Below are 26,413 nucleotides of genomic sequence, written 5' to 3' on the forward strand. Positions count from 1 at the left end.
GTAGGCAAGGTGCACGGGGGCAGGAGGGGCAGGCTTAGATCGCTTCTCCTTAGGTGATCCACTTCAGGAGGGGCCCTGTGGCAGCGGGAGGGAGTCAGATCCGCTGCCGGAGGTTTGGCGGTTTGGCTCCGCAGAAGCGCAGAGTTGGGTGTTTGCGCGGAGCGAGCAAGTTCCCTGGCAGGAACTGGTTCTCTTTGGGATTTTGGCTGGGGGATGGGCGGGGGAGATGGCGCTGGCGAGCGCCTTTGTTCCCCACCAAACTGAGCTCTGTTGTCAGGGGGCTCAGCAGCTCTCCCTCCCTTTGTCCTCCAGCCTTCCCGCTTTCCGAGCAGAGCTGTTAACTTATGACCTCCCAGAAGCTAAGTCGCACTTGTTGTGGGAACACAGTCCGTCAGGCCCCTCCGCTTTTGCAAGCCAAACTCGGGGGCTCTGCTTGGCCGGCGAGCCGCCCCTCCGCCCCGGCTCCCTCCCGCCAGTCCTTGGAGCGCGCACCGCCTCGCCGCCCTTCCTACCCTCTTCCGCGGGCCTCTCGTCTGCGTTTGGCTCCGGCGACTCCGTTCTGCTAATCCTCTGTTGTTTTCTGGGTTATTTAGGCAGGTGTAGATGGAATCCAAGTGATCAGCAGGACGTGCGGTGAGCCCAGCGTCCTCCTAAGCCGCCATCTTGCCGAAAAACTCTGTGAGGTGATATTTCATCATAGTTTTGATTTGCATTTCCTTGACGATGAGTGATGATGGGCATCTTTTCATGTGTCTGTTGGCCATCTACGTGTCTTTGGGAAAATGCCTATTCATGTCTTCTGCCCATCTTTTAATTGGATTATCCACCTTTTGGTGTTGTTTTATAAGTTCTTTATCGATTTCTTTATCAGATATGTCACTTGCGAATATCTTCTCCCATTCCATTGGTTGCCTGTTAGTTTTGTCGTTTCCTTTGCCACGCAGCCTTTTATTTTGATGCAGTACCAATAGTTTATTTTTGCTTTTGTGTCCCTTGCCTCAGGAGACGTACCTAGAAAGAAGTTGCTACAGCCAATATCAACGAAGTTACTGCCTATGTTCTCCTCTAGGATTTTTATGGTTTCAGGTCTCACATTTAGGTTTTTAATCCATTTTTAATTTATTTTTGTGTGTGGTGTAAGGAAGGGGTCCAGTTTCATTCTTCTGCGTGTTGCTATCCAATTTTCCCAACATTGTTTGTTGAAGAGACGGTCTTTTTCCCATTGGATATTCTTTCCTGCTCTGTCAAAGACTAATTGGCCACATAGCCGTGGGTTCATTTCTGGGCTTTTTATTCTGTTCCATTGATCTGTGTGTCTATTTTTATGCCAGCACCATACTGTTTTGATTACTACAGCTTTGTAATATATCTTAAAGTCTAAAATTATGATGCCTCGAGCTTTGCTTTGCTTTTTCAAGGTTGCTTGGGCTATTCGGGGTCTTCTGTGGTTCCATACACATTTTAGGATTGTTTGTTCTAGTTCCGTGAAAAATTCTGTTGGTATTTTGATAGGGATTGCATTAAACGTATAGACTGCTTTGGGTAATATAGTCATTTCAACACTATTTATTCTTCCAATCCATGAGCGCGGGATGTCTTCCCATTTCTTTGTGTCACCTTCAATTTCTTTCATCAGTGTTTAGAGTTTGCAGAGTATAGATAGGTCTTTCACCTCTTTGGCTAGGATTATGCCTAACTATCTTATTGTTTTTGATGGAGCCAACTGTTTTTTGAAAGTAACAAAGAACAAGACAGAAGAGTTTCAACAGCAGAAGTGGTTTTTTAAATGAGGTGTTTATTTATTTTTAAATGTTTTCTTTATCTTTGAGAGAGAGCGTGCCTGTGCGTGCACAAGTGGGGGAGGGGCGGGAGGGTGGACAGAGGATCCGAAGCGGGCTCTGCACTGAGAGCAGTGAGCCCAATGCAGGGCTCGAACTCACGAACCGTGAGATCATGACCTGAGTCGAAGTTGGGGGCTCACCCGACTGAGCCGCCCAGGTGCCCTGGCAGAAATATTTTTAACTTAATAGAAAAAAAGCAGAGATGAAGTTGAGGAAACCTCAAACAGAGTAGAGAAAAAGAAGTGATATGTGGACTATTCTTTGGATGTTTAAGTCACTGTATTTGGAGATTTCTTTGTTATGGAAATCAGCCTGTCCTTACACTCACAAAAATAGTTTCAAAATTCTGAGGGCGGTTAATTTCCCATCCAGGATTCTAGGCCTGGGCCAATTACCAAGCAAATGTGAGTTGAATAAAGACATTTTCAAATATGCAAGATCTCAGAAAAGATGTACCTCTTAAGCACTCCTTCTCAGAAAGCCACTGGAGCGAATGTTCATGCCACACTCCTTGTGCAGTAGATGCACGATAAATAAATACACAAGTACTTCCTCACTAACCAGTACTCCATATCTCCACTGATAAATCACCATGCACCCGTGAATTCCATAATGCATTTTTAAAATTTTTTTTGAGTTTCTATTTAAATTCTAGTTAACACATGGTGTGGTATTAGTTTCAGGGGTAGAATTTAGTGATCCGTCACTTACATACAACACCCAGTGCTCACCCCAAGTGCCCTCCTTAATGCCCACCCCCCATTTAGCCCATCCCCCCACCCCCCACCCCTCCAGCAACCCTCCGTTTGTTCTCTATAGTTAAGAGTCTGTTTTATGATTTGACTCTATTTTTCCCCTGTGTGCATCTGTTTTGTTTTCTAAATTCCACAAATGAGTGAAATCATTCGGTATTTTGTCTTTCTCTGACTGACTCATTTTGCTGAACATGATACACTCTAGATCCATCCATGTGTTGCAAATGGCAAGGTTCATTTTTTATGGCTGAGTAATATTCCTGTGTGTGCAAGCGTGCGCGCGTGCGTGTGTACATCTTCTCTATCCATTCGTCAGTCCAGGGACATTTGGGCTCTTTCCATAATTTGGCTATTGTTGATAATGCTGCTATAAACATCAGAGCACATATAACCCCTCAACTCAGCACCTTTGTACCCACAGGCAAATACCTCGCAGTGCAATTGCTGGGTCGTAGGGTAGTTCTATCGTTAACATTTTGAGGAACCTCCATACCGTTTTTCACAGTGGCTGCACCAGTTTGCACTGCCGTAGACAGTGCGGGAGGGTTCCCTTTCTCCACGGTCAATCAAGCCATTTATACAGGCAGGAGGCCCGCAAAGAGTTATTTGCGTGAGACCCTGCACGCCCTAAGGGCAGCCCCAGTTAAGGCAACGGAGACTGTTGCAACACTGATCACCTGCTTGTGACAGGTGTGACTTTCGGGACAGCCCTTCCCCTCTTTGAGCCTTAGTGCACTCGTTTATAAAACAGGGGTAATAATATCTACTTGTCAGAGTCTTGTAGGGTTAATTGTGTATATCCATCTTGCTTTCTCTTACTTTCATCAAACACACACACACACACACACACACACACACACACACACACACACACACCTTGATTGTAGCCAACTGTTCTCTGGGGATGGTTTGGCCACCTCTCTTATGAATCTTAAGAGAGTCAATCTTTGTTTCCCTCAATTTACAGACATTTGTGGGAAAGGCAACATGCTTGAGAATTTAATCTTGGGAAATCACTTATTCTTGTGGCTAAAGTAGCAGATGGTCTATTATTCACAAAACACCTTGAAGAGCCATCTTGGTTTCAGAAAGCCAGGAGGTGGAGCAGAGGTTGAAGAGACGATACTTGTGACAAATGAGTTGTTCACATAATAAGGAAAATACGGCCTTTCCTCAAGTATGTCATTGCGGAGGGGAGGGTGGATGGAGGTGGAGAGAGGAGGTGAGAGGGTCTGCGAATAAACAGAAATAAGAGAAAGTAAGAACTTTCTACAGCAAGGCCCCTGTAGGTTGGGTCTGGGGGCCCCGAGGGTCAGGTCGGCCAGAGAGAAATCTCTGGTGGAAAGAGTGATTGCAAAAAATGTTGAGAACACAGATGGCTAACGTTAAGTCTTACAACTGATCCGGGATTTATTTTACGTTTTGATATCTTGTTCATCCTAGATTTTTCTTTGCATTCATTTTGATTTTTTTTAAAATACTGCATCAAAATATTTTCCATCTTTTTTAAAAACATGTTTAAGTTTATTTACTTATTTTGAGACAGACAGAGAGAGAGAGAGAGAGAGAGTGCACGCACAAGTGGGGGAGGGGCAGAGAGAATCCCAAGCAGGCTTCACTTTGTCACTGCACAGCCCAACGTGGGGCTCGAACCCACAAACCAAGAGATCATGACCTGAGCCGAGATCAAGAGTGGGACGCTTGATCGACTGAGCCACCCAGGCACCCAAGATATTTTCTATCTCGATTACTGAGTTTTGGGGGACCCCCTGTATTGTCATGCCCAAGGTGAGTGCCTCACTTCCCTCCCCCTAGCCCCTGCCCTGGCTGTCACCCTTTCAAACCTTCAGTACGAGTCTGTCTCACGGACCACCCGACAGTCAGCACAGGGCGGAACAGAGACCATCAGGCACGACGCAGAAGCCATTTGGAAGTCGGGGTGAGTAAGAAATGTCACTAACGTAGGGTGACAAGACAAACACCGGGCCGAAGAGGAAGGTCAACGGGTGGGATGGTGAAGGGTCGTAGGCAGGGCTCCCAGAGAAGGTGTAGAGTTTGTGTGGCCCCTGGGGTGTCCTCTCCAGGATGGAGTGGGAGGCACAAGGTGCCACGGGGGTGGCCTTCCCGTGCAGTCCTGCCAAGATAAGCCAGGGATCCGAGGCTGGCTCTCCAAGAAACAGTGGGCGGCGGTGGGGGCTGGGGAGAGGGCCCAGGGTGCACCTCTCAGCCTCCTTCCAGAAATGCTGAGAAGAGCCCGCTGTGGCATGAGTCATCCGGGCAGTCCCGAGACGCCAGCCTCACGGGGGTAGATCCGGGAGGCCCCTCCTGACACCCTGTCTGCTTGACACGCAAGCTGACGACACGCGATGACAGGCCCGGTGTCCGCGCCTGCTCCGCCAGCGACGCTGGGGAGATAAGAACGAGGGGGGGGCCGTATCGGCCTCTGACACGGCCTCGGGATTCCCGTTCCGGCCGTTAACGTTCCGGAGGATTCCAACCTTCTATTTTCGTGTGGGTGCCTAGCAGCCAAGCAGGGAGCACTGCTAAGGAAATCACACCCCTGAGCCACGTGTTCCTGTCACCCCCTTACGAAACCTTTAAGACAGTGGTTTCTTAATTGCTTTCTGCTCCTCCTGGTTGAAATCTTAACGCTTTAATGTATCTGTGGACCTGCGTGTGGCCCTCTGGAGGGCCACAAACCGCCGTGGTATCTGAGACGCTGCCCTGGCCGCTGTCGGTGCGTGGGATCTACGGCCGGGTGTTCCATACGCTTCCTGGACTTCACCTGCCCCCTCGGGGTCTGCCCTCATCACCCGTATCCCATTTTCCTGCACCTCAACACCTCCCTCCCACTGCGTCCCCGGAGCCCCCATCTCCAGCTACGACCCCCTCTGTCGCCTTCGCGGCCTTCTTCCTGGCGCACTGTGCTCTGACCTACACCCTGCCTCCACCTGTCTGAGGCACCGGCTCCCCGTAAGATCACAAAGAGCCCCGGGTCCCCACGGGAAAGGGCTCCGGCCAGCACTTGCCCCGCAGACGGCAGAAATAAACTGTTGCTCTCCAGCTGAAGATTTTTGATGGCCAGGAATAGCCTCTCCAGGGACAAGCTTCCAACTGTGAATTCACGTACACGTTACGAACGCCCCCTTCCCAGCCCTTAAAAATTCCCGATTATCCCCGTCCGTGGACGATTCAGCCCGTGTGTCCCCTGGTGTATTCCACTGCCAGGCAAGCAGACGCTCGGCTTTGCTGTTTTCATCCTGTTTATCTTATTCTTGTTTTGTGGTCTTTTATTCTTTGCACCTTTCTCTTGGACTCCGATCCACAGAAACAGAACCACCGAGGGCATAAAGACGTAAGCACAAACCCACCCTTCATAGCGTCAGTCGTGTGCCCCCAAACCGGAAACAGCCATACGCCCATGACAGTGGAGCACCACACAGCCGTTCGGAGGAACGCGTCGGTTGGATCACCAGTGAGCCCCAGAAGTTTCCGCGAGCAACGTCTCTTAAGGGAGAAAAGCAAGCTGTGGGGAGAAGTATATAGTTTGGCAAAGAGTTTTTTCAACGACCAAAACCAACCGCTCCTCGAAGGGCATCGTGACTTAAGAGCGCTCTGAGCGCACAGAAATTCGCACAGACTCTTTGGGCTCAGCTTGGGCACGCCTGCCAGAGACGGGGGCGCGGGAAGCGGAGGCAAGAGAGGCGGCAAAATAACCTGCAGCTTTTTCTCTCGGAATGGACGCAGCTCCCCGGGAGCAAACCTTCTAGGACTCTTCTCTGAGCTTTGAGCGTCCCCTCTCCGGCACCCTTTGGAGGCCCCACCAAGGCTCTGCCACACCCCAATACTCCCGTGGTGTGCAGACCGGCGGATGAGGAGGAAGGGGGGAGATTTGCCTAAAGGGCCCAAGACACTACCTGGAAGGAAACAGACTGGGATTTGAATTCTTGTTTACATTGTTCAATATTAATCAAGCCCTCTGTGAAAGACTGAGAAGGTTCTAATAGAGATCCATCAACAGGAAGGAACACTGAGGGTCCCGAGAGGGAACCCCCTGTGAGGAAAGTGGCTGTTCATACGACCGGGCTCAACACCGAGGCCTGACGATTTAAGAGCCTAAAGCTGGGGGCGCCTGGGCGGCTCAGTCGGTGAAGCGCCCGACTCTTGATTTCGGCTCAGGTCATGATCTCATGGTTCGTGGGATCGAGCCCCGTGTCAGGCTCTGCGCTGACAGCTCAGAGCCTTCTTAGGGTTCTCTCTCTCCCTCTATTCTTAGGGTTCTCTCTCTCCCTCTACGTCTGCCCCTCCCCCTCAAAATAAATAAATAAACTTAAAAATTTTTTTTAAATTACAGAAATGCTGGGGCGCCTGGATGGCACAGTCAGTTAAGCGACCGACTTCAGCCAGGTCACGATCTCGCGATCCGGGAGTTCGAGCCCTGCGTCCGGCTCTGGGCTGATGGCTCAGAGCCTGGAGCCAGTTTCCGATTCTGTGTCTCCCTCTCTCTCTGCCCCTCCCCCGTTCATGCTCTGTCTCTCTCTGTCCCGAAAATAAATAAAAAACGTTGAAAAAAAAATTAAATAAATAAATAAATAAATAAATAAATAAATAAATTACAGAAGTGCTTTGAAAAAAGAAAACAGTCTAAAGTTGGACACGGCCCTGGTACAGCCCCCTCACACCAGAGTCACACGTGGGGACCCCGCCCGAGCCTGTGTGAACTAAGAGCTTGGAAGCCCGAGGGTATGTCGTGGTTGAGGCAGGGATCCCTGTATCCCGAGAGACTGACCCTTAGACCATGCGAGACGGTGTTTCCCTGGTCACCCCACTGAACAAGGACAGAATCGAGTGACAGTGCTCAGAGGGAAGTGCTGGGCCCCTGCAGGCAGGCCGAGCAAGCCCTCAAGTGACCAATTGGAAAAACAGATGACAACGTTTCTACCCTGAAGTCAGGTCCCGTGTTTAGACGGTTTAAAGTGACATAGTTTATAATGCCATGTTTGTACGTCTAAGTTGTCCTCGAGGAACAGTGACAAATTCATACAGCCCCGTGCCCAAAGTGGGCCCCAAACGCTCATAGTGCCGGGGCGAGGGGGTCATCCTCTAGACTGGCTGTGGTCGGAACCACATTGGCACGGGAGATAGGAGGGGATGCAATTATTCTTACGTTTATGTTTAGAAAAACACTGTATTTTTTTAAATTCACTTTTTACAAGTTTATTTATTTTGGGGGGGGAGGGCTAGAGAGAGAGGGAGAGAGGGAATCCCCAGCAGGCTCCCCACTGTCAGTGCAGAGCCAGACTTGGGCCTCGAACTCATGAACCATGAGATCATGACCTGAGCCGAAGTCAGACGGACGCTTAACCTTAACTGACAGAGCCACCCGGGCGCCCCTAGAAAAACACTTTAACAGCCTTTCCAGCTCGAACACGTAAGGGCCACCCCCCTCCCCCACAGGCCCCCGGGGAGAGTGAGAGGGCTTTGAACAAGGAGTTCACGTGCCCTGTGGAGGGAGGTGGTGGCAATGTGGGAGTCGGCTGCTGGGCCCGGAGAACAGGGCCTGGGGGTCTGGAAGAGGGGGGAGCTCGGCTTCGGTGGGCCCGTGTGGCAGGTGAGGGCCTCCCTACCGCAGAGGGCCCGGCAAACTCAATCCCACAACAGGCCTAAGAACAAAATGATCATCGTAAGGACAAAAAATTAAAAAATAAAAAAAATGAAGAGGCTTAGTTCTCCCTGTTGGAAGACTAGAGGCTTCTCCACTGTTCCCTGGTCTGAGAGCATCTCTGTCTGAAAACCTTTCGTTTTAAGTTCCTTCTCCATCTCCGTAAAATGCATGGAAACCCTCTTAGAAGCTAAACAAGCTTTAGATCCAGGAATGTCTTTCTCAAGGACCCAGGATCCACCCCTTTGAAATGCCAACATCAAAGGAGATGGAGCCCCTCTCTTCTGGCTTCCGTGGGAGGCTGGAAGCCCGACTGGGGGGGCGCTCCGTGCTCCAACTTGCGGAACCAGCTGCCGTCATCAAGATATAAGAAGCCTGGGGGCGCCTGGGTGGCGCAGTCGGTTAAGCGTCCGACTTCAGCCAGGTCACGATCTCGCGGTCCGGGAGTTCGAGCCCCGCGTCAGGCTCTGGGCTGATGGCTCGGAGCCTGGAGCCTGTTTCCGATTCTGTGTCTCCCTCTCTCTCTGCCCCTCCCCTGTTCATGCTCTGTCTCTCTCTGTCCCAAAAATAAATAAACATTGAAAAAAAAATTAAAAAAAAAAAAAAAGATACAAGAAGTCTGCTTTCCTCACGACGAGGCCTGGCAGTAACACAGACCGCCATCAGTTACCAGGTGGACTTGGGATGAATGGGGCGTGACAAAGGGTGCCGCCAAGCCTCTTACTTGAGGACCGGTTACTCTTAACTTGAGATCGTACTTGTGTGTGTGTGGCTGTATGAAAGGGACCATTTCCTTCTGTCCGTGAGTCTCTTAGCAGATTGCCTGTGAGACGTGTCATGTTCTGGTTTAAAGCGTAGTCAATAACAAAACTGTTTGGGGGCGCCTGGGGGGCTCCGTCGGTTGAGCGTCCGACTTCGGCTCAGGTCATGATCTCACGGTCTGTGAGTTCGAGCCCCACATCGGGCTCTGTGCTGATGGCTCCGAGCCTGGGGCCTGCTTTGGATTCTCTGTCTCCTCCTCTCTGCCTCTCCCCCCACTGGTGCTCTATCTCTTTCAAAAATAAATAAATGTTCGGGGCGCCTGGGTGGCTCAGTCGGTTGAGCGTCCGACTTCGGCTAGGGTCATGATCTCGCGGTCGGTGAGTTCGAGCCCTGCGTCGGGCTCTGTGCCGACAGCCTGGAGCCTGGAGCCTGCTTTGGATTCTGTCTCTCTCTCTCTCTGCCCCTCCCCTGCTCAAGCTCTGTGTCTCTCAGAAATAAATAAACATTTAACAAAAAGACTTTTTTAAATAATAAAACTGTTTCTTTCTCTGCAATCTTTGTGGAGGGGTTCTCCTGGGTTGGGAATTTGGGTTTTTAACTGTATTTCCCCAACATAACCCACATGCTTAAAAAAGGAAAAAGAAAGGAAGTGGGAGGAAGGGCCTAGAGGAGTAAGACCCCTCATGGGAAACTGGGGTCTTTGGAGGGACACGGAAAACAGGGCAGGGAAGGGCAGAGGAACGTCCAGGAGTGATGCGGACAACATTCAACTGGGAATTGGTTCCAGTCTGTAAACAACAGAATGGTAGCAGATAAAACACATTGGCATCGTCTAAGTGTTTTAAACGTATAAACTCATGTAACATATGCCCTACTTGGGCCTATTCTCAAATATTTACTTCCCCCTCTGCCACGTGACTTTGCAATGCACCAGACAGGGCAGAAGGGGCGTCACAGAGGGGCAGAGAAGCAGGTTCAAGTGTGGACTGACTTGGGAAGTAGGTATGAGACAAATTCTTTTATAGGCAAAAGCGACCTTTGAAGGGGGGGGTGTGTGGAAAAGGTCAGAGCCAGCCACTACACAGGCTGGGAACGCGAGCCATTTTATTTGGGTATTACAGAGCGGGGTGGTCCCCCAAACTGGAGGAACCGGGAGCCTGCGAATGGCAGATGCACGGTGCTGAGCACAGAGGACACAGGTGGAGAGGAGTCTCGAAAATACGAGGAAGGACGACACCCAGTGCAGATCAGACACTTCCGTGCAGTTTGGAGGCTGTTCTGCAGGTCTAGAAGCCCTCTTACCCCCAATAACCAACAGACCAAATCATTTTTGAGGGTCAGGCGCAAGAAAGCAGACTTACTTTGCTCTGGCCCAGGCCACCAGACGTACACCCTGGGGACCAAACGCTTATAAGTGACCCGGAGCCAGGTCTAGGCAGGGACCTGCGGGAGGCGTCTTCAGATTCCTGGATGACAAAGCCCCAGTCCTGGGGTCTACAGAGTCCCTAAGCAGCACCGGCCCCACCGCTGTTCCCTAGTTTCCTGCCCCGAGAGCCAGGAGAGCCACTGAGGAAATTGCTGGGGGGGAGGAGGAAAGATAAGGACAGCAGGGAAGAGGACAAAAGTGGAACTTAATGCCTAACAAAAGCCACTCACATAGAAGGTTTGAGAAGAGAACAATTCTGGTTAAGAGAAGAAGGCATCAGGGTCAGTGACGTGAAGACAAAAATTAACCTGTTACATACTGAAGGCTAAGGGACTCCGTTCACCCGGAAAGGACCAAGGTCACGGGAACTGCCCGCATATGCCGGGTTCCCGCCCGACTCCACGCTGCGCCCTAACACCTGCGTCCCTAACATCTGCAGGCACTCCGAAGGGTGGACGCCAGGAGTTTGCGCCGCCCTGCCTCGGTGAGGCCTCTGTTTCTGGTGTCCCCGGGTCCTGCAGCCAGGACGTGTGAAAACGGCCCCGGGAAGGAGGGGGGCCAGCCTTTGATCTGTCACTTTTCCAGGTTCTAGGGAACTAACTCCTGGTCATTTCTCGCAGGGCCGGGCTCCAACGCGGTAGAAACCAGGCGCCGCGGGCCCGCCGGGGTCCTTCCACCAGAGGCCAGCGCGGCCCCCCAGCCAGCCTTCCCCAGGTGCCAGCCCAGGGAGGCCGAGACGCCCTCCCCCACTCTTCCTCCCCACTTCCCGAAGGTCTGGAGCCTCATCCTTGCAGCCCCCGACCCTGCGGCCCCCAGCCCCCTCCCCCTCCCCGGCGGGTTGCGGCGGGCGCCTCCAGCCTCTCGGCCCCGCCCACCGGGCCCCCTTTATCTTCCCGCAGCCCCGCCCCAGCTGAGCCCCCCCCCCCCCCCAGCCGTCTCCTCCGCGCACAGGTTCGGGCTCGCCTGGGGCGGGGACTGGGGAGCGCCCGAGAGTTGCGAGGGGGCGGGGACGCAGGCCCCTCTTTAAAGGCCCGCGACCCGCCCGGAGGCGCCCCGACAGCCGCCGGCGGCCCCGGGCCATCCCGACGCGCAGGCCCCGGAGCCCGAGCTGCGGCGGGACCGCCATGGGCCGCTACCGCATCGGCGTGGCCACCGGCGCCTGGCTCTTCTCCGGGTCGCACAACCGCGTGCAGCTGTGGCTGGTCGGGGCGCGCGGGGAGGCGCGGCTGGAGCTGCGGCTGCGGCCGGCGCGGGGCCAGGTCAGACGCCCCGAGCGGGGACCCCGACCTTGGCCGGGCCTGGGCTCGCGGCGGGAGGGCGGCGGGGACGCGGGTGGCGAGCGACGGCGAGGTCGCGCCGGCGGAGACAGGAGCCGGAGCCCGGGCCGGGCTCAAGTCCCTTCTCCCTCCGGTCCTCGCAGCCTCCCCACTGGGCTTCCCCAAGTGACCCCAGAGCCGGCGTCAGTGCGGGATCGGAGGTCCCGCCAGAGGCTGCTCCGAGGGCGGGCGCGGTGACAGCTCAGGGCTGGGCCCATGTGGGCGACGACGCTCAGTCACCGATCGCTGACCCCGCGGGCCGTGCCCCGCACGCCCTCGTCCTCCCGGGCCCGCGCCGCGCAGGTGTCCGGAGAGGGGAACAAGGGCTGCCGTCTCTGGAGGCCTTGGGCAGCGGGGGCTCCGCAAAGGCGCCCCCGACCCCCACGAAGACGGCCTCTCCCGGGGCCCCTGCTCCTAAGTGTCGCGGACTGTGGCCCCCGCAGGAGGAGGAGTTCGAGCGCGACGTCCCCAAGGACCTGGGGCCCCTGCAGTTCGTGAAGCTGCGCAAACACCACTCGCTGGTGGACGACGCTTGGTTCTGCGACTGCATCACCGTGCGCGGCCCCGGAGCCTGCGAGGAGGCCACCTTCTTTCCCTGCTACCGCTGGGTGCAAGGCCAGGACGTGCTGAGCCTGCCCGAGGGCACCGGTGAGGGGTGGGGGCCGGGGAAGCGGTATGCACACTGGGGACCTCGGGGGTCCCCAGGAGGGGCTTGAAAACAGTGGGTGCTCGGCAGATGAGGTAGGGAGAAGGCAAGGATCGGGGAAAAGTTCTCAGTCCCCAAGTGACACACAGAGTAAGGCGACTGGAGGGGAAGAAGGATCTGGAGAGCCCTCTTCCAATGAGGGGAAGGGGGCCGGGGGGCTGCAGCACTGATGGAAAACGGAGTGGAAGGCAGGTCTCTGTGTGGCTGGACAAGTGAGGGCAGCGACAGTCAGGACAGCACGCGCGGCAGGGGACCGCTCGGGGAAGACCACGAACCAGGCCGAGAAAGCACGCAGACCCCTGGGAGGGACAGGGCGCACCCCGACAGCGGGCCGGAGGAGGAGGCAGTTCGGATTGGTCACTGTTCCAGACGAGTCCTGAGACCGACACGGACAGGGACGGTAAGGATGGGCGCCTGAGAGGGGGCTCCGACACAGGTGAGTGCGGGCACAGAGAAGAGCTGGAAGCCGCCCACACAGACCGACTGTGCCTCTGAGGCTAAGAAAGGTGAAGTGAGGGAGAGAAGGCCAACCCAGCAGCTCCTCGATGGCTTCTGAAGACAGCCGCAGGTGTGACAGGTGAGGGTGCAGACGTGTGAAACTGAGCCAAGCTGATACGTGGTAGAAAGAGGTGCGGTCACACGAGTGATTCAGATTTTATCAGCTTAATTAAGGTGATGAATCCAACCCCCGGTATTGATGAAATAGGGTCAGGGAGGGAAAGACAGGCTCACAGACATGGGGGACAACCATGACGTCTGTGTCTCAGGGCAAGGGCCGAGCGCAGAGTTGAGGGCCCCTGGGGAGTGCAAGGTCGGCAGGTCTGGGAAGCGCTCGTCTGGGCGACTGATCACATGAGGCGCAGGGAGAGACAGAAGCGACAGAGCAGAACGGGGCCCTCGGGCCCTGACCACCGTGGCTAAGACGAGGACAAGCAGGGGAGAGCCCAGGACCACGCAGAACCGTGTGGCCAATCACCTTCGTGTCTCCCCAGCGCGCCTGGCAGGAGACAATGCCTTGGACGTGTTCCAGAAGCATCGGGAGAAAGAGCTGAAGGAGAGACGAAGACTGTACTGGTGAGCCCTGTCCCCCCCTCCCCGGGGCCCCACCCCCTCTCGCTGACGGAGACACCCTCCCTGAAGTCCCCTCCTGTCTCCCAGCTGGGCCACCTGGAAGGAAGGGTTACCCCGGACGATAGCGGCAGAACGCCAGGACGACCTGCCTCCAAACTCGAGGTTCCATGAGGAAAAGAGGCTGGACTTCGAGTGGGCGCTGAAGGCAGGGTGAGGAAGCCTGGGGCTCAGAGCGGAGCAGGGCGGGGAGACCGGACAACGGCGGGAGCGCGCGAGGGGCTGGGCTCACGTCCCCACACCCGTCCTAGGGCTCTGGAGACGGTCCTCAAGCGCGTTTACACCCTCCTGAGCTCCTGGAGCCGCCTGGAGGATTTTGACCAGATCTTCTGGGGCCAGAAGAGCGACCTGGCTGGTCAGTGGTTCCCCCAGGTCTCGATACGTCCCCGATGGCCCCGCTGGGTGACCCGCCCTTCACACCCCATAGTCCCCTTGACTCCTCAGACCCTGTCGGCCAGCCACGTCACAGAGGCCTCCAGAGTGACGAGCCAGGGGCCGCAGACAGGGTGGTCACGTGCCTGAACCACCCGGGTAGGGCCTGGAGGGGAGGGACATCCGGGAGGTGACAAATGACCCCCTCCTCCACTCCCCCTGGCCCCACAGAGAGAGTTCACCACTGCTGGCGGGACGATGAACTTTTCGGCTACCAGTTCCTCAACGGCGCCAACCCCATGGTGCTGAGACGCTCCGCCTCCCTGCCCTCCCGGCTGGTGCTGCCCTCGGGGACCGAGGCGCTGGGGGCCCAGCTGGAGAGAGAACTCCAGGTACTCGGTCTCCTTGGCCGTGTGGGCGGGGGAAGCGGTGAAGGCGAAGGACCAAAGATGGGTCAGGGGAAGGGAGGCCTGGTCGCCCACTGTGCCGGGCTGCGGGGCCCCGTGCACAGAGCCTAAGGATGACAAAGCGTGGAGACGGGTGCCGCGAGGAGCTCCCGGCACGGAGGGGAAACCGGACGAATTCCCAGGGCCCCGGCGGGGCCGGAGACGTTAGCAGGGACGATGACGTTCCCTGGCTGACGTCATACTCCCGACACCGGCACCGCGGGCAGGGACGAAGGTGAAGAAGGCACCGCCAGTGGGCGAGACCTGGGGAGGCTGCCTGGAGGAGAGCAGGGTCTGGAAGGGCCACGCGGGTGTGCGCACGTGCCGGCTGGATTCGGCGGCGGCCGTGGCCGGGGGCCCTCTGTGCGGCGCTCGGACGAAAAGGAGACATTTGGACGGGAAGCGAAAGAGCGTTTGCCGAGCTGGTGGGGACCAAACACAGGGAGCAGAGCACCGAGGGGTGACGGCGAAGGGGACCGGCCAGCCTGGCAAAAGGACAGCTTCCGGTACCCGTAACACAGACCGGGCCGGACGCGGGCCTGGCTCTGAGCCCAGATCCGCTAACCGCACGTGACGCTCCGTTTCTTGGCTCAGCGAACCTGACGGGGTGGGACCAAACGCTCCGGTCCTGCCAGCGGGGCTCTGGTGCCGACACAGGATGATGGCAAGAAGCTAGATCAAGGCCGTCGCCTGGCCTCTGCCCGGGCCCCCCAGGGGGTGCGCCGTCAACCGTAACCGCGCGTCCCTCCTCCTCCCCGCAGAGCGGTTCCCTGTTTGAGGCTGACTTCAGCCTGCTGGACGGAATCCCGGCCAACGTGATCCGAGGAGAGAAGCAGTACCTGGCCGCCCCCCTCGTCATGCTCCAGATGCGGCCCGAGGGGAAGCTGCTGCCCGTGGTCATCCAGGTGAGGCGCCCTGGGCACCCCCTCCCCACACGGCTCTGTCCGCCCGACCTCTGCTCCCAGCTTCTTTGTCCCTCACCCCCACCTCACTCAGAGCGGCCGGTCCGCCTGTCACTCTTGGCTTGCTGGCTCACCCAACTGGAAGTTCCCGTTCTGTTCGAGAGCCATACTGGCCTTCTGGATTCTCATCCTGTACCCGGTGGTTCTCAAACTTTCGTGGGCATCACAGTCACGGGAGGGCCTGTTCAAACACAGGTGGCCGGGTCCCCCCACCAGACTTTTGGGTCCAGTAGGTCTGGGGGTAGGAACTGGGAATCTGCATTTCTAACAAGTTCCAAAGCTGCTGCTGGTTCGGGGGCCACACTCTGAGAGACCTCTCCTCTCTCTGGGGCCCCTGACTCAACACCCATTGTCTCACGGGTCCCTTTCTCCCGCGGTTCTCGACGGTCCGGTCCATCACCGAGTCCTGCCCACCGTCTCACACACCCAGCTTCTCCTTCCCATTGCCCGCCCTTGCTCGGGCCCAGGCTTGCTGGGCCCCCTGCTTCTGATGCTCCTGCATTCGCCCCACCATCTGGGCACCGGTGCGCAGTGCAGGTGGGAGGCAGGGTAGGAGGGGGCCTTGGTCTTCCTCCTAGACCCTAACCTGCAGGGAGCAACACCTTCCGTACTTGGCCGTGGCCGCCCCCGGAGCCGAGCAGAATGCCACACAGCAGGCGGAAGTTCAGTAACTGTCTGATTTCCTTCTTGCAGATCCAGCCCCCCAGCCCCAGCTGCCCCGCGCCCCCGCTGTTCCTGCCCTCGGATCCCCCGCTCGCCTGGCTCCTGGCAAAGATCTGGGTCCGCAATTCCGATTTCCAGCTGCACCAGCTCCAGTATCATCTGCTCAACACTCACCTGGTGGCCGAGGTCATCGCCGTGGCCACCATGAGGTGCCTCCCAGGGCTGCACCCCGTCTTCAAGGTACGTCCTCTCCCCTCCGTGCCCCAGTTCACAACCCCAGAGAGAGGAGACAGCCCAATGCCAAGTGGCGCCGCGGGAACACAAAAACGTTTACATCAGCTTGTGAACGAAAGCGGGGAGACGAGGAGCAAGACTGTACAGCCTGAAACCCGTGTGTTAATGACGTCAAGTCACTTAACGTTTCTTCGGGAACGCTCTGAAATTCTCAGGGAGCTGACGATGTAGCGATGAGCCTGGAGTACAGCTGGAATGTTGTTAGTAAGACAGCAGCCTTGTCCCTGCCTTTGGAGAGTCACTGTTCGGCCAGGAAGGCAAGTGACGCCCCAGAGAGCCACCCGGGAGAACAGTCACTGGGCCTGGAATTTGACGTCACCAGAGACAGCCTATGAGCACCACGGGACTCACGGGGAATGTTCTGCTGCGACCGAAGAGCGTGCTGAGTCGAACAGATCGAAAGGCCGGGAGAACGCCCCAGCAGGCTACCTGTACCTGCCCAGGACCGGCGCACAGAGACACGCGCTGGCAAGGTGGGGGCGGGAATGAAAATCGAAAAGAAGTCAGAGACTTCGTGGAGGGAGGGGACAACGGCCGCAGTGATCCCGGGTGGGAGACTGGAGACAGGCTGGAGGTCCACGCTCCCACGACACCTGGGAGCCCACAGGGTGGGGGGAACGCCCTAGAAGGCGGTGAAATTTTATAAAACAGCGAGTTCAGGATCCATGGCTAGGCAGAAGGCAGCAAAGTAAGCCTCGTGCTTGCTTAAAAATGTTCTCAACGTCTTGATGGCACTTTAGGTACAGGGACGTGGCGGGGAGGGACAAAGCTGATACCAGCTTCTGAACGAGGCTGGTTGTCAGCAAAACGGCAAGGTCAGGAGAAGAGCCGGTCTGGAAGCAGGGACGGGTGTCCAGTTTTAAATACGGGGCGCCGAAGTGTCGGCAGGTTGGCACGTGAGTCCCCGCCGTGGGGTTTCAGCTGGGGGCTTCCACCCCTCCCCCAAGCCTGGCCGGGCGCCGCCGCGGCCCCCGCGAGTCCGGGACAACACAGACAAGAGGGACACCAGCGTGCGCAATCGAGTCTCAGATCTTGCCGGTCTCGCGATGCCTCCGCGTCGCCGTCTTCCGCCCTTCTGGAGTGGGTTAGGCTTCTATTCACGCTCGCGACCCCCCGTCACTAGCGCAGCCCGGTCCCCGCCTCGCCCCGCTCATCACTACGCTGCCCCGAGGCACGTCAGCCCCACGGGAGAGCGAAGCTGCTAACAGCTGCTAACGTCGTCACAAAGGTTCCTCCCGCAGCCTCTGGATCTGGATGCGGGGACAGACTGGAATCCTGACCTTGGCACCTCCCAGATGCGCGCTCAGGATCCTTGACTCCAAGCGGGGATGACGGGAGCTCCGCTGTGGGTTTGTGAGGGGATATGAGGACGTAACGCCACAGCGTGCCACAGGCTGAAAGCCACAAAGCACATTCGCTCTTGTGATTATTGTGGCTGTTATGAGGGTTGTTGGCCCTCGGGGATCTCCTCTCCCCCTGTGGACTTGAGGCTTTCTAGGACACTCAGGGATCAGCGGGGTCATTCCCCGCGTGCAGCATCTACAGTGCAGATGAACCCCACACTTCAGGAACCTGCACGTGACCTGGGCGGAAGTAACACAAAACAGTCTGAGATCAAAGAAACGCGTGTGGGGGTCAGACGGCCTTCTTCATGCCTAATAAAAAGCAGTTTCTTAAAGCTATTAAGATTAGAGAGGCCTAACCGCCAACCTGGGGCTGGGGCAGATGTGACGACGCCCCCCCCCCCCCCCCCCCCCAGTGTAAGCAGGCAGCTCAGTATGGCCCCTCCCACGACTCACGGAACCCCCCCCCCCCAAAAGGCGCCTCCCCTGGACTGCAGCGCCAGATGGGGGCGTGGCTCTGCAAACGAGCAGAGAGGCTGATTTAAGCTAGGAGTATGTGCACGATAGAAATATAAAAGAAAATAAAAGGACACGTACACTCAAGGCGGGAGTAATGAAGAGCAGTGGTAACAGCCACAGCCGCAGCCCCAGCCTGACTCCCGGGGCAGCAGAGGGCAGGAGAGCGAGTGCTCAGGGACACACAGACAGGCCTGTCCCCGCAGCACCAGGGAGGAAAGCGTCCAGGGGGGAGAGGGCCACCAGGCCTGGCGCCACACCCCACGAGGAGAGACCCCGGCGTGGCCTCCCTAACCCCCCCCCCACCCCCCTCCACCCCAGCTCCTGATCCCGCACATCCGCTATACCTTGGAAATCAACACCCGGGCCAGATCCCAGCTCATCTCGGAAGGAGGAATATTTGATAAGGTAAGGAGGTGACGGGCCACGGGGTGGGGCTCATCACCCAGCATTCCGTGACCTCCCACCACTTCCAGGATCCCAGACGGTGGGAGCGTCCTGGCCCTAAACCCACGCGCCTGTCCCTCTAAGCTCGTGTCTTTAAATGTGGAACCCCACCTCCGAGCCCCTGCACACCGTGCTCGGTCTTTTCCCTCAAGGCCTCTCTTCTCTCTTGTCGCAGGCGGTGAGCACTGGCGGAGGGGGCCACGTGCACTTGCTCCGTCGGGCCATGGCCCAGCTGACCTACAGCTCCCTCTGTCCTCCTGACGACCTGGCTGCGCGGGGCCTGCTGGGAATCCCAAGTGCCCTCTACGCCCACGACGCCCTACGGCTCTGGGAGATCATTGCCCGGTGGGTGAGAGTGGCGGCTGGGAAATGCAGGGGCTTCGGGGAGGGGGCCAGCGGGGCTCTGACCTGAGGTCAGCATGGGACAAAACTCCCACATGAAACCTAGAAGGTCCAGGGGCGCCTGGGGGGCTCGGTCGGTTAAGCGTCCGACTTTGGAAGGTCCAGACAGGAGGCGCAGGAGCTCAGTCCTGGGGAGACAGGAAGAGTCAGGAGGCAGCGGACGTGCAGGAAGGGTGGGCAGGTAAAGCACGGGGTCTGGTGGAGTCGGGGATTCTGTCAGAAGAATGCCTTTTTCAGCCGTGGGTCCAGAATTCTTTTTTTTTTTTTTTTTTTTTCCTTTTGTTTATATATTTTTTTTTTCCTGTTTGTTTATATATTTATTCGTTTTAACGTTTATTTGTATTTCTGAGAGACAGAGATAGAGCAAGAGCGGGAGAGGGGGAGGGGCAGAGAGAGAGGGAGACACAGAATCCGAAGGAGGCTCCGGGCACGGAGCTGTCAGCACACAGCCCGACGCGGGGCTCGAACCCATGAACCGTGAGATCGTGACCCGAGCCGAAGTCGGACGCTCGACCGACTGAGCACCCAGGTGCCCCACGAGTCCAGAACTCTTAAAACTAACGGCACACATTTCCTTCCTCTCTAAACTAGCGTTTGGAAAGAGCTAGGGAACGTCCCCCAAGACAACGCCGGTGAGACCTGTCCCCACAAACAGTGAGCGTCAGCTGGGCAGAGGCCGCAGGAAGGGAGTAGAGGTCAGAGGCTGGCGCCTTCTCCCCTCAAGGAGCTCAGCCCCTTCTCCTCTGGGCAGGTACGTGCAGGGCATCGTCCGCCTTTTCTACCACAGGGACGACGTCGTGAGAGGGGACCCTGAGCTGCAGGCCTGGTGCCGGGAGATCACCGAGGTGGGGCTGTGCCAGGCCCAGGACCGAGGTAGGACCCCCCCCCATCGCGGTCCTGCCCCTCTGGGTTCAGGCCCCAACCCCTCACCACACCCCCCTCTCCAGCCACGCGTGAAGCTTCGGAATCCCGTTCCGAACTGAAGATAATTCCAGATACCCAGGGACTGTCCTCCGCAGAGACCCTGGCCATCAATCTTTACTGCCATCCCCTAGCCCGAGTCACAGATGCCCCTAATCCGCCACAGCACGGGGGCCCGAGAAGACCAGGACCACAGCCAGGGAGGGACGTGCCCGGGTCCCGCTGGGGCTCCCGTGCTCCCCTCGTGGTTATTTTCCTACATGCGACACAAACGGGGTGAGTTTCCCACCGAGGCCCGGGGCCCGGCACTCAGCTTCCCCGCCTTCTCCTCCTGCTTCTGTGCACACGCTCTGGGCGTACTGCACACGCCCACGGTGCACGGTCGCATCTGGGGCACACTCAGCAGCGTCCGCGCCTTGGCACAGACCTGAACTCCATGCACTGGCCCTCGGGGTCCCGGTTCCGAGGCCAATCGGGCCTCCCTTCCCCTCGGCCGAGATCTAGCCTCCGCCGTTGGCACCCCCACCTGCGCTTTAACCTCTGGGGAAGACACAGACAGCTTTTCTCAGCTTTTGGCGGGTCCATCCTCCCTCTCCAGCACACACGGGCCAGCAGGGACCGCTTGAAATCATCCTTCGGGCATCCTGCGTCCGGGGAGCCGCTCTGGCCGGGCCCTGGGGGTACAGTGGGCGATAAACCAATGCCTACACTCCCCCTTCCGGGGCAAACTTTCCCTGGTACACCTCAGTCCCAGAAAACCCTTCTTCCTCTCCCTGGCCATCTCCTCCCAACCACCATCTACATCTGGAAGATAAAAATAAACACTCATATGGCAGCTTTAATCTCCCCCGACTGCCTCTCATTCTATCTTTTCCCCTCTCCCCCCCCCCCACCCCACCCCGGTTCTCATGGTGCTCTTTGCCTAATTTTCCCGATAGCCTTTCTAGAGGAAATGTGCTAAAATTAAAAACAGCTTGAGAAAAGCAGTCAGGACCCGGAGTTCAAGGTCAGCCTCTGCCTTTTCCCAAAGACGGGATCCTGCCCAGCAGGTTAATCTCTCCGGTCTTTGATTTTTTCCTAATCTACAGAAGGGGAGTGATTATATATGTTCCTCTTAACAGGATAATTGGGTCTCTGAGTCCCCACCTCCACTGTAAAACCAGTGGCCCGAGACAACCTTTGTGGAAACCCTCTCTTGGCCATGACACCATGGACACGGGACTTCTCGTAATCCTCACCTTGTGACTCAGACACTTATAATGCCCTTGTTCCAGAGTAGGAGGAAGCATCCCTAAATTCTTAACCCCTTTTTGAGGCAGAAGATATTCCATCGGTCAGAGCTGTTCACCCCCCACCCTTCCGTAATAATAATAATTATTATTTATTGAGAATTTATAATGTATTAGGTGACTTCAATGCATTACCTCTTTTATAAGGCAGGTGGCATCCACACTTTACAGGTGAAGAAACCGGGGTTCAGAGAGATTAAGTCATTGGTCTAAGGCACCCAAATATTATTGCTTGAACCTGAACTGAAACTCACATCTAATGCAAATATATTTGAATAAAGGAACAAATACCCATCAATGCCAAAACACAGGTGACCCTTAAATAACGCAGGGGTGAGGGCACCGACCCTCCCTCACACACCCAGCAGTTACAAATCTGCATCTACGTTCTGACTCCCCCCAAAACTTCACTACCAAGAGCCTACCATTGACCGGAAGCTTTACCAGTAACATAAACAGTCAATTAGCATGTATTTTGTGTGTTCTATGCTATCACATGCTGTATTCTGACGATAAAGCGAGCTAGGGAAAAGAAAACGTCAAGAAAACCGTAAGGAGCATACATTTGTAATACTGTACGGTAAATAACCCACACATAAGCGGACCTGTGCAGTTCAACCCCGAGCGGTGCAGACATCCCAAGACGTCAGCCTTCAGGTTTCTCCTCTCCGGCCGTAGCCTCCAAACCCCCTTCCTCTCTGCCCAGGTTTCCCTGCCTCCTTCCAGTCCCAGAGTCAGCTCTGTCATTTCCTTACGATGTGCGTCTTCACTTGCACTGCCCAGCACGGGGCCATCAACCAGGGCCAGGTATGACAGCCGGCAGCCCGGGTCCCCGAAGGCAAGTGTCGGACCTTGGGATTCCCAAGGGAAAGACGGGGGTTCCAAGCAGAAGTACCAGGACCCTAGGCTTGCAGTTTCTTCCCCCAGCTGGACTGGTACGCCTGGGTCCCTAACGCCCCGTGCACCATGCGGATGCCCCCACCCACGACCAAGGAAGACGTGAAAATGGCCACAGTGATGGGCTCACTACCTGACATCCGACAGGCCTGTCTTCAAATGACCATCACGTGGCACCTGGGTCGCCGCCAGCCAGACATGGTGAGACAGGACTCTGGGAAAAGTCAGAAGGGAGACATGAGAGTGAGGGTCTGCATGCTTCTGCCTTTGGACTAGAAACTGACCGACGCTTTGTTCTTTCCCAGGTACCTCTGGGGCACCACAAAGAAAAGTATTTCTCAAGCCCCAAGGCCAAGGCTGTACTAAGCCAATTCCAAACAGATCTGGAAAACTTAGAAAGAGAGATCACAGCCCGGAATGCACAAGTGGACCTGCCCTACGACTACCTGAGGCCCAGCCGCATAGAGAACAGTGTTACCATCTGAGCTCTAGGGCGCCCCCGCCTGGAGGCCTTCAGATCCGCGCTAGTGCCGATGCTTCATCTGGAATTTCCAGGAGTCCAGTCTCTGCTGCTAAAGCTCTACTCTCTCCCCCCAACTAAAGCCCCCAAGTCAGTATCCCACCAGTCCGGGGGGGCTGCAAACCTTCTCTGTAAAGGGCCAGCAATAAATGTCTCAGGCTTTGCAGGCCACGCGGTCTCTGTCACAACCACTTAACGGTCCCGAAAGGGCACAAAAGCAGCCACAGACGATAGGTCACTGGAATGAGGTGTCACTGTGCTCCTGTAAAACTGTACTTATGAGCCGTGAAATATGAACTTCAAAGTGTCACAAAACGGTCTTCTTCTTTTGGCTTAGTCAACCGTTTAGAAATGCAAGAAAACCTGGTGTTTTGCTGGATGGACCCGCACAGACTGTGGGCTCGATTTAACCCGCAGTGGGGGGACCTGCCTGGGGCTGCTCTGCACTAGCCTGAGGCACCGCCCCGACTCTGCAAAAACGGTTCCAGAGAACCTCTCGGAGGTTTCTTGGATAAATCAACTACCTCAACTAATTCTCCTTTCCCGGGAGCTAGACTTCCTGTGGAGTGGCCAACTTAAATCTTCCTGCCTCTGTTTTCTGACAACGTCCCCTCCACCCTGTTCCCCCTATTTGCACACCTACCCCAAAGGCCCTTGAGTAACAATGATGCTCCTGGGCAAAATAAACACCCGCGTGCCTTGATGGCTTTCCCCCCCCCCACCACCACCACCACCTCCGCCAGTCTCAAGCACGGGAGGCATGAAATTCATGTCCCAAGGCCACTTTCCCAGCTCCTTTGGTATCCCAGGGTCTGTGTTTCCCAGGATTCAAGTTCTTTCTCACAACCTGTTTCAGAATGATATGCATTAAATAAATGGGGGGAAAAGTACCACAAAGTTGTTCTAATCACGGACACAGTGTTTCTTCGCGTTTGGTAACAAAACGTGACTTAAGGATTCCCGATGCTAAGAGCCCCTGGGGTCTCGGGATCAAAATGGCCCCTCTCGATTATGCGGTGGGTCACTGCCCTCACTAGAATGGGTACAACGGGCTCAGTGGAAAACGGTGTTCTCCAAACACCCTAGCTCCCTAAACAATTCTCACAAACCTCCCCCTCGCCAGTGAAGTAGACAAGCTTTCTCCTCGGAGTGGGTGATCGATTCCCATTGTTAAAGTCTTGTGCCCTACACCTTATTCAAGGGGCCTATGATCACTTTCCGTGGTTCGCACGCAGCAGGGAAGCAAAGTGGCATCACTTTGGTGTACTTACTCCTTTCTCCAAATACATTTAGCAAGACCACTCCCCCTACACACACAGCACGTTCACGGAGTCTGTTTTCCCGAGACTTTTCCTAACGCCCCGCATTTCTCCTGGGTTTGGGCATCCAGAACCATTCAGTATTCTGCGTTTGGTAACAAAACGTGACTTAAGGATTCCCGATGCTAAGAGCCTTCAATTCTGAAGCCTCCTGGCCACGACTGCACGCTTGGCCTCGGGAAGGGGCTCCTATCTCCTTTCATCGTGTCAGAGTGTCTATTTTTAAAGGCAGGGATGAGAAAAAAGGAGATAGAGGCGGTCTTTCTCGGTGTAAATCCCTATGTGTCACTTACCATGCCCCCCATCACGGGACACCACCCGCAACTAGCGTATCTGAGGGGGAAAATTGGAGCAGCTCCAATCCTGCGCGCCTCAGAGCCGGACGCCACGGTTACTAGAAGCTCCGCCAGAGCTACTCCTTCCCCGGGCGCCGCTGCGCTGCTTCCTCGTCACGTGACGCGCAGTAGTCGGTCACGTGGCGCGCTGGGTCCTCCCATTCCAGCCTGGGCCGGGGGGTGACCAAGAAAGCGGAGGCGTTGCTCCGACAATAATCCGCGCCCCGGCTACATAGATCATGAGGGGTTCCTGGGGGGCCGTCTCGGCCTCACACGCCTCCCGCTCCGCCGGAGATCCGGGAGAGCCTGGAGGCGCCCAGCGAAGTCCGCCCGGCGTCCCCCGGCGCGATGGTTGGGACCGGAGGCCACGCCCCCTCGGCTGCGCTCCCGGCGGCCCGTCCTCCGCCGCGCGAGCCCCCAAGTCCAGCTCGCTTTCCCCGGGCGCATCCGGGCCTTCGTCTCACCGCCTTTCCGCTCGGCACGCGACTAGGTGTTCCCCCGACCCCCTTCTCCATGGCGTCGCTTCTGTGCTGTGGGCCCAAGCTGGCCGCCTGCGGCATCGTCCTCAGCGCCTGGGGAGTGATCATGTTGGTGAGGGGACCGCCGGCGAGAGCCGGAGAGGGCCCGACGCGCCCCAGTGTTGGAGGGCTGGAAAGGCTGGGAGAGTCCGGGCCGTAGGAAGCAGCAGGCAGGCTGAAGGGGGAGGTTGATTACCCGCTGGAGGACGAGACACTTGAGATTGAGAAATGGGGAACTTAAAGGGGCGGAGGGAGACGAAGCTGGGAACGGGAGCCGCGGCTGGTAAATTTGGAGACCCCTCAAGGTAGGAGGAAGACGAGCTGGGGTCTTGAGAGACGCCTGCGCTGAGTAGAGGGCAGTGGGGCAAGGGAGCGCTTGTTCCCGAAATGGGTAGCGGGGCCCTTGTTCCCCCACGACTACCCGCCCCCCTCCAGGAAGAAATACTCAGAAGGGCTGATATCCTCCCCGTCCCGTGATAATGACGCCCCTGGACAAGAGGATAATCTGGGTTGCTCACTATTCCTGCCCTTGCACCAGCCGAGCCGTCTCCGTCACCGACTCAGCGCCCTATTCCTGGTGACTGAGTCCGAATCCGGCAACAACTACTCGAATCCCAGCTCGTTCCGGTCGTGCCCAAATCCAGATGTTGTGGCAACATTAGAAGTGGGAGGAGTTTAGACCGGGAGCAGGTTCGGTGCCTGGGTTCACGCACCAGACCGTTCCCTCTTTTCAGATAATGCTCGGAATCTTTTTCAACGTCCATTCCGCTGTGCTAATAGAGGACGTCCCCTTCACCGAGAAAGATTTTGAGTAAGTCAGGTGGGAGAGGCGGGGCTGGGGGCGGGGTGGGAGGCGGCTGAACCGCAGTAGAACGGTAGGCGGGGGATTACAGGTGGCGGGGTGCTTGGGGCCCCGAGGCGAGGGAGCTGAGTGCAGACGGCTAGTAGTCTCCCTAGCGGTCGTGGAGTCGGACCTGAGTGGCCATGCTAAACCCACCGCTTTAGGCGTGGCTTCTTAGGTATATTCCTTGACTTCTCTGCGCCGCCATCCACCTCTGCCAAGGGGATGCTACCATAGGGGTCACCCCAGAGGGTTAGGAGGAAGCCCGAATAGTACGTGTAGAAGCGCCTAGAATGGTGGCTGGCACAACGTGCCCAGTAAATGTTGGCTGCTGGATGGTTTCTGACACTTCACTACCTAATCTCCCCCCCTAGGAAAGACCCCCAGAAAATATATGACCTTTACGAGCGAGTCAGCTACAACTGTTTCATCGCCGCGGGCCTTTATCTCCTCCTCGGGGGCTTCTCCTTCTGCCAAGTTCGACTCAATAAGCGCAAGGAGTACATGGTGCGCTAGAGCATCGTCGCGCCTCCCCTCTGCGGCCCCCTCCTCTATTTAAAGACTCTCCCAGCCCTCCCACCCGCGTCCCCACTCCGGCGCCCCCTGCGGGACCGGGTTTCCCCGCGCCGAGATTGAATCGCTCCTTCCCCGGCGGAGGGAGGCGGCCTCCCTGACCACCCCCCCCCCCCCACAATAAAGCGAAACCGCCCCCTTCAGCCTCGTGTCTGTGCT

At 56.6% G+C, this 26,413-nt stretch overlaps 2 protein-coding genes and 1 long non-coding RNA gene across 25 annotated transcripts in view; 2 read left to right on the plus strand and 1 right to left on the minus strand.

The window, feature by feature from the left end:
- Window positions 1-24,661, minus strand: part of LOC125151266 (uncharacterized) — an 86,394-nt gene extending 61,733 nt beyond the window's left edge. For both annotated transcript variants that reach the window (XR_007146705.1, XR_007146704.1), the window contains exons 1-2: window positions 24,281-24,661; window positions 22,282-22,362 (exon numbers count right to left, since the gene is read on the minus strand). This is a non-coding gene — a long non-coding RNA (uncharacterized LOC125151266). The remainder of the gene's footprint in view (window positions 1-22,281; window positions 22,363-24,280) is intronic.
- ALOX12 (arachidonate 12-lipoxygenase, 12S type) lies at window positions 10,629-23,604 on the plus strand. Of its 22 annotated transcripts, none has more exons than XR_007146697.1 (17): window positions 10,629-10,930; window positions 11,067-11,218; window positions 12,206-12,410; window positions 13,461-13,542; window positions 13,627-13,749; window positions 13,848-13,951; window positions 14,200-14,360; window positions 15,176-15,319; window positions 16,070-16,279; window positions 18,514-18,600; window positions 18,815-18,984; window positions 19,633-19,695; window positions 19,793-19,914; window positions 19,989-20,238; window positions 21,958-22,089; window positions 22,179-22,349; window positions 22,454-22,594. XR_007146697.1 is itself a non-coding variant. In XM_047831915.1 (17 exons), the coding sequence occupies exons 1-17, from the start codon at window positions 10,825-10,827 to the stop codon at window positions 22,631-22,633; spliced, it is 2,322 nt and encodes a 773-aa protein (XP_047687871.1). In that variant the 5' UTR covers window positions 10,631-10,824; the 3' UTR covers window positions 22,634-23,604. The 22 variants fall into 22 exon arrangements, 15 of the variants coding, with proteins under 15 accessions (XP_047687881.1, XP_047687874.1, XP_047687880.1 ...); XR_007146698.1 differs by having other exon boundaries at window positions 20,129-20,238; window positions 21,958-22,058; XM_047831915.1 differs by having other exon boundaries at window positions 10,631-10,930; window positions 20,129-20,238; window positions 22,454-23,604.
- Window positions 24,662-24,698: 37 nt separating the features above from the next.
- On the plus strand, window positions 24,699-26,397 carry RNASEK (ribonuclease K). Its single transcript, XM_047831958.1, has 3 exons — window positions 24,699-24,913; window positions 25,575-25,651; window positions 26,056-26,397. The coding sequence occupies exons 1-3, from the start codon at window positions 24,836-24,838 to the stop codon at window positions 26,195-26,197; spliced, it is 297 nt and encodes a 98-aa protein (XP_047687914.1). The 5' UTR covers window positions 24,699-24,835; the 3' UTR covers window positions 26,198-26,397.
- The last annotated feature ends 16 nt before the right edge of the window (window positions 26,398-26,413 follow it).

The sequence above is a fragment of the Prionailurus viverrinus genome, chromosome E1 (assembly GCF_022837055.1).
Source record: "Prionailurus viverrinus isolate Anna chromosome E1, UM_Priviv_1.0, whole genome shotgun sequence".
Taxonomy (NCBI): domain Eukaryota; kingdom Metazoa; phylum Chordata; class Mammalia; order Carnivora; family Felidae; genus Prionailurus; species Prionailurus viverrinus.

Coding starts and splice junctions, on each gene's coding strand:
- RNASEK (XM_047831958.1), top strand. CDS start 24,836: ATGGCGTCGCTTCTGTGCTGTGGGCCCAAGCTGGCCGCCTGCGGCATC. Junction 24,914..25,574: donor CCTGGGGAGTGATCATGTTG/GTGAGGGGACCG, acceptor CCCTCTTTTCAG/ATAATGCTCGGAATCTTTTT. Junction 25,652..26,055: donor TTCACCGAGAAAGATTTTGA/GTAAGTCAGGTG, acceptor CTCCCCCCCTAG/GAAAGACCCCCAGAAAATAT.
- ALOX12 (XM_047831915.1), top strand. CDS start 10,825: ATGCCGGGTTCCCGCCCGACTCCACGCTGCGCCCTAACACCTGCGTCC. Junction 19,696..19,792: donor GAGACCTGTCCCCACAAACA/GTGAGCGTCAGC, acceptor TCCTCTGGGCAG/GTACGTGCAGGGCATCGTCC. Junction 22,350..22,453: donor GTCGCCGCCAGCCAGACATG/GTGAGACAGGAC, acceptor GTTCTTTCCCAG/GTACCTCTGGGGCACCACAA.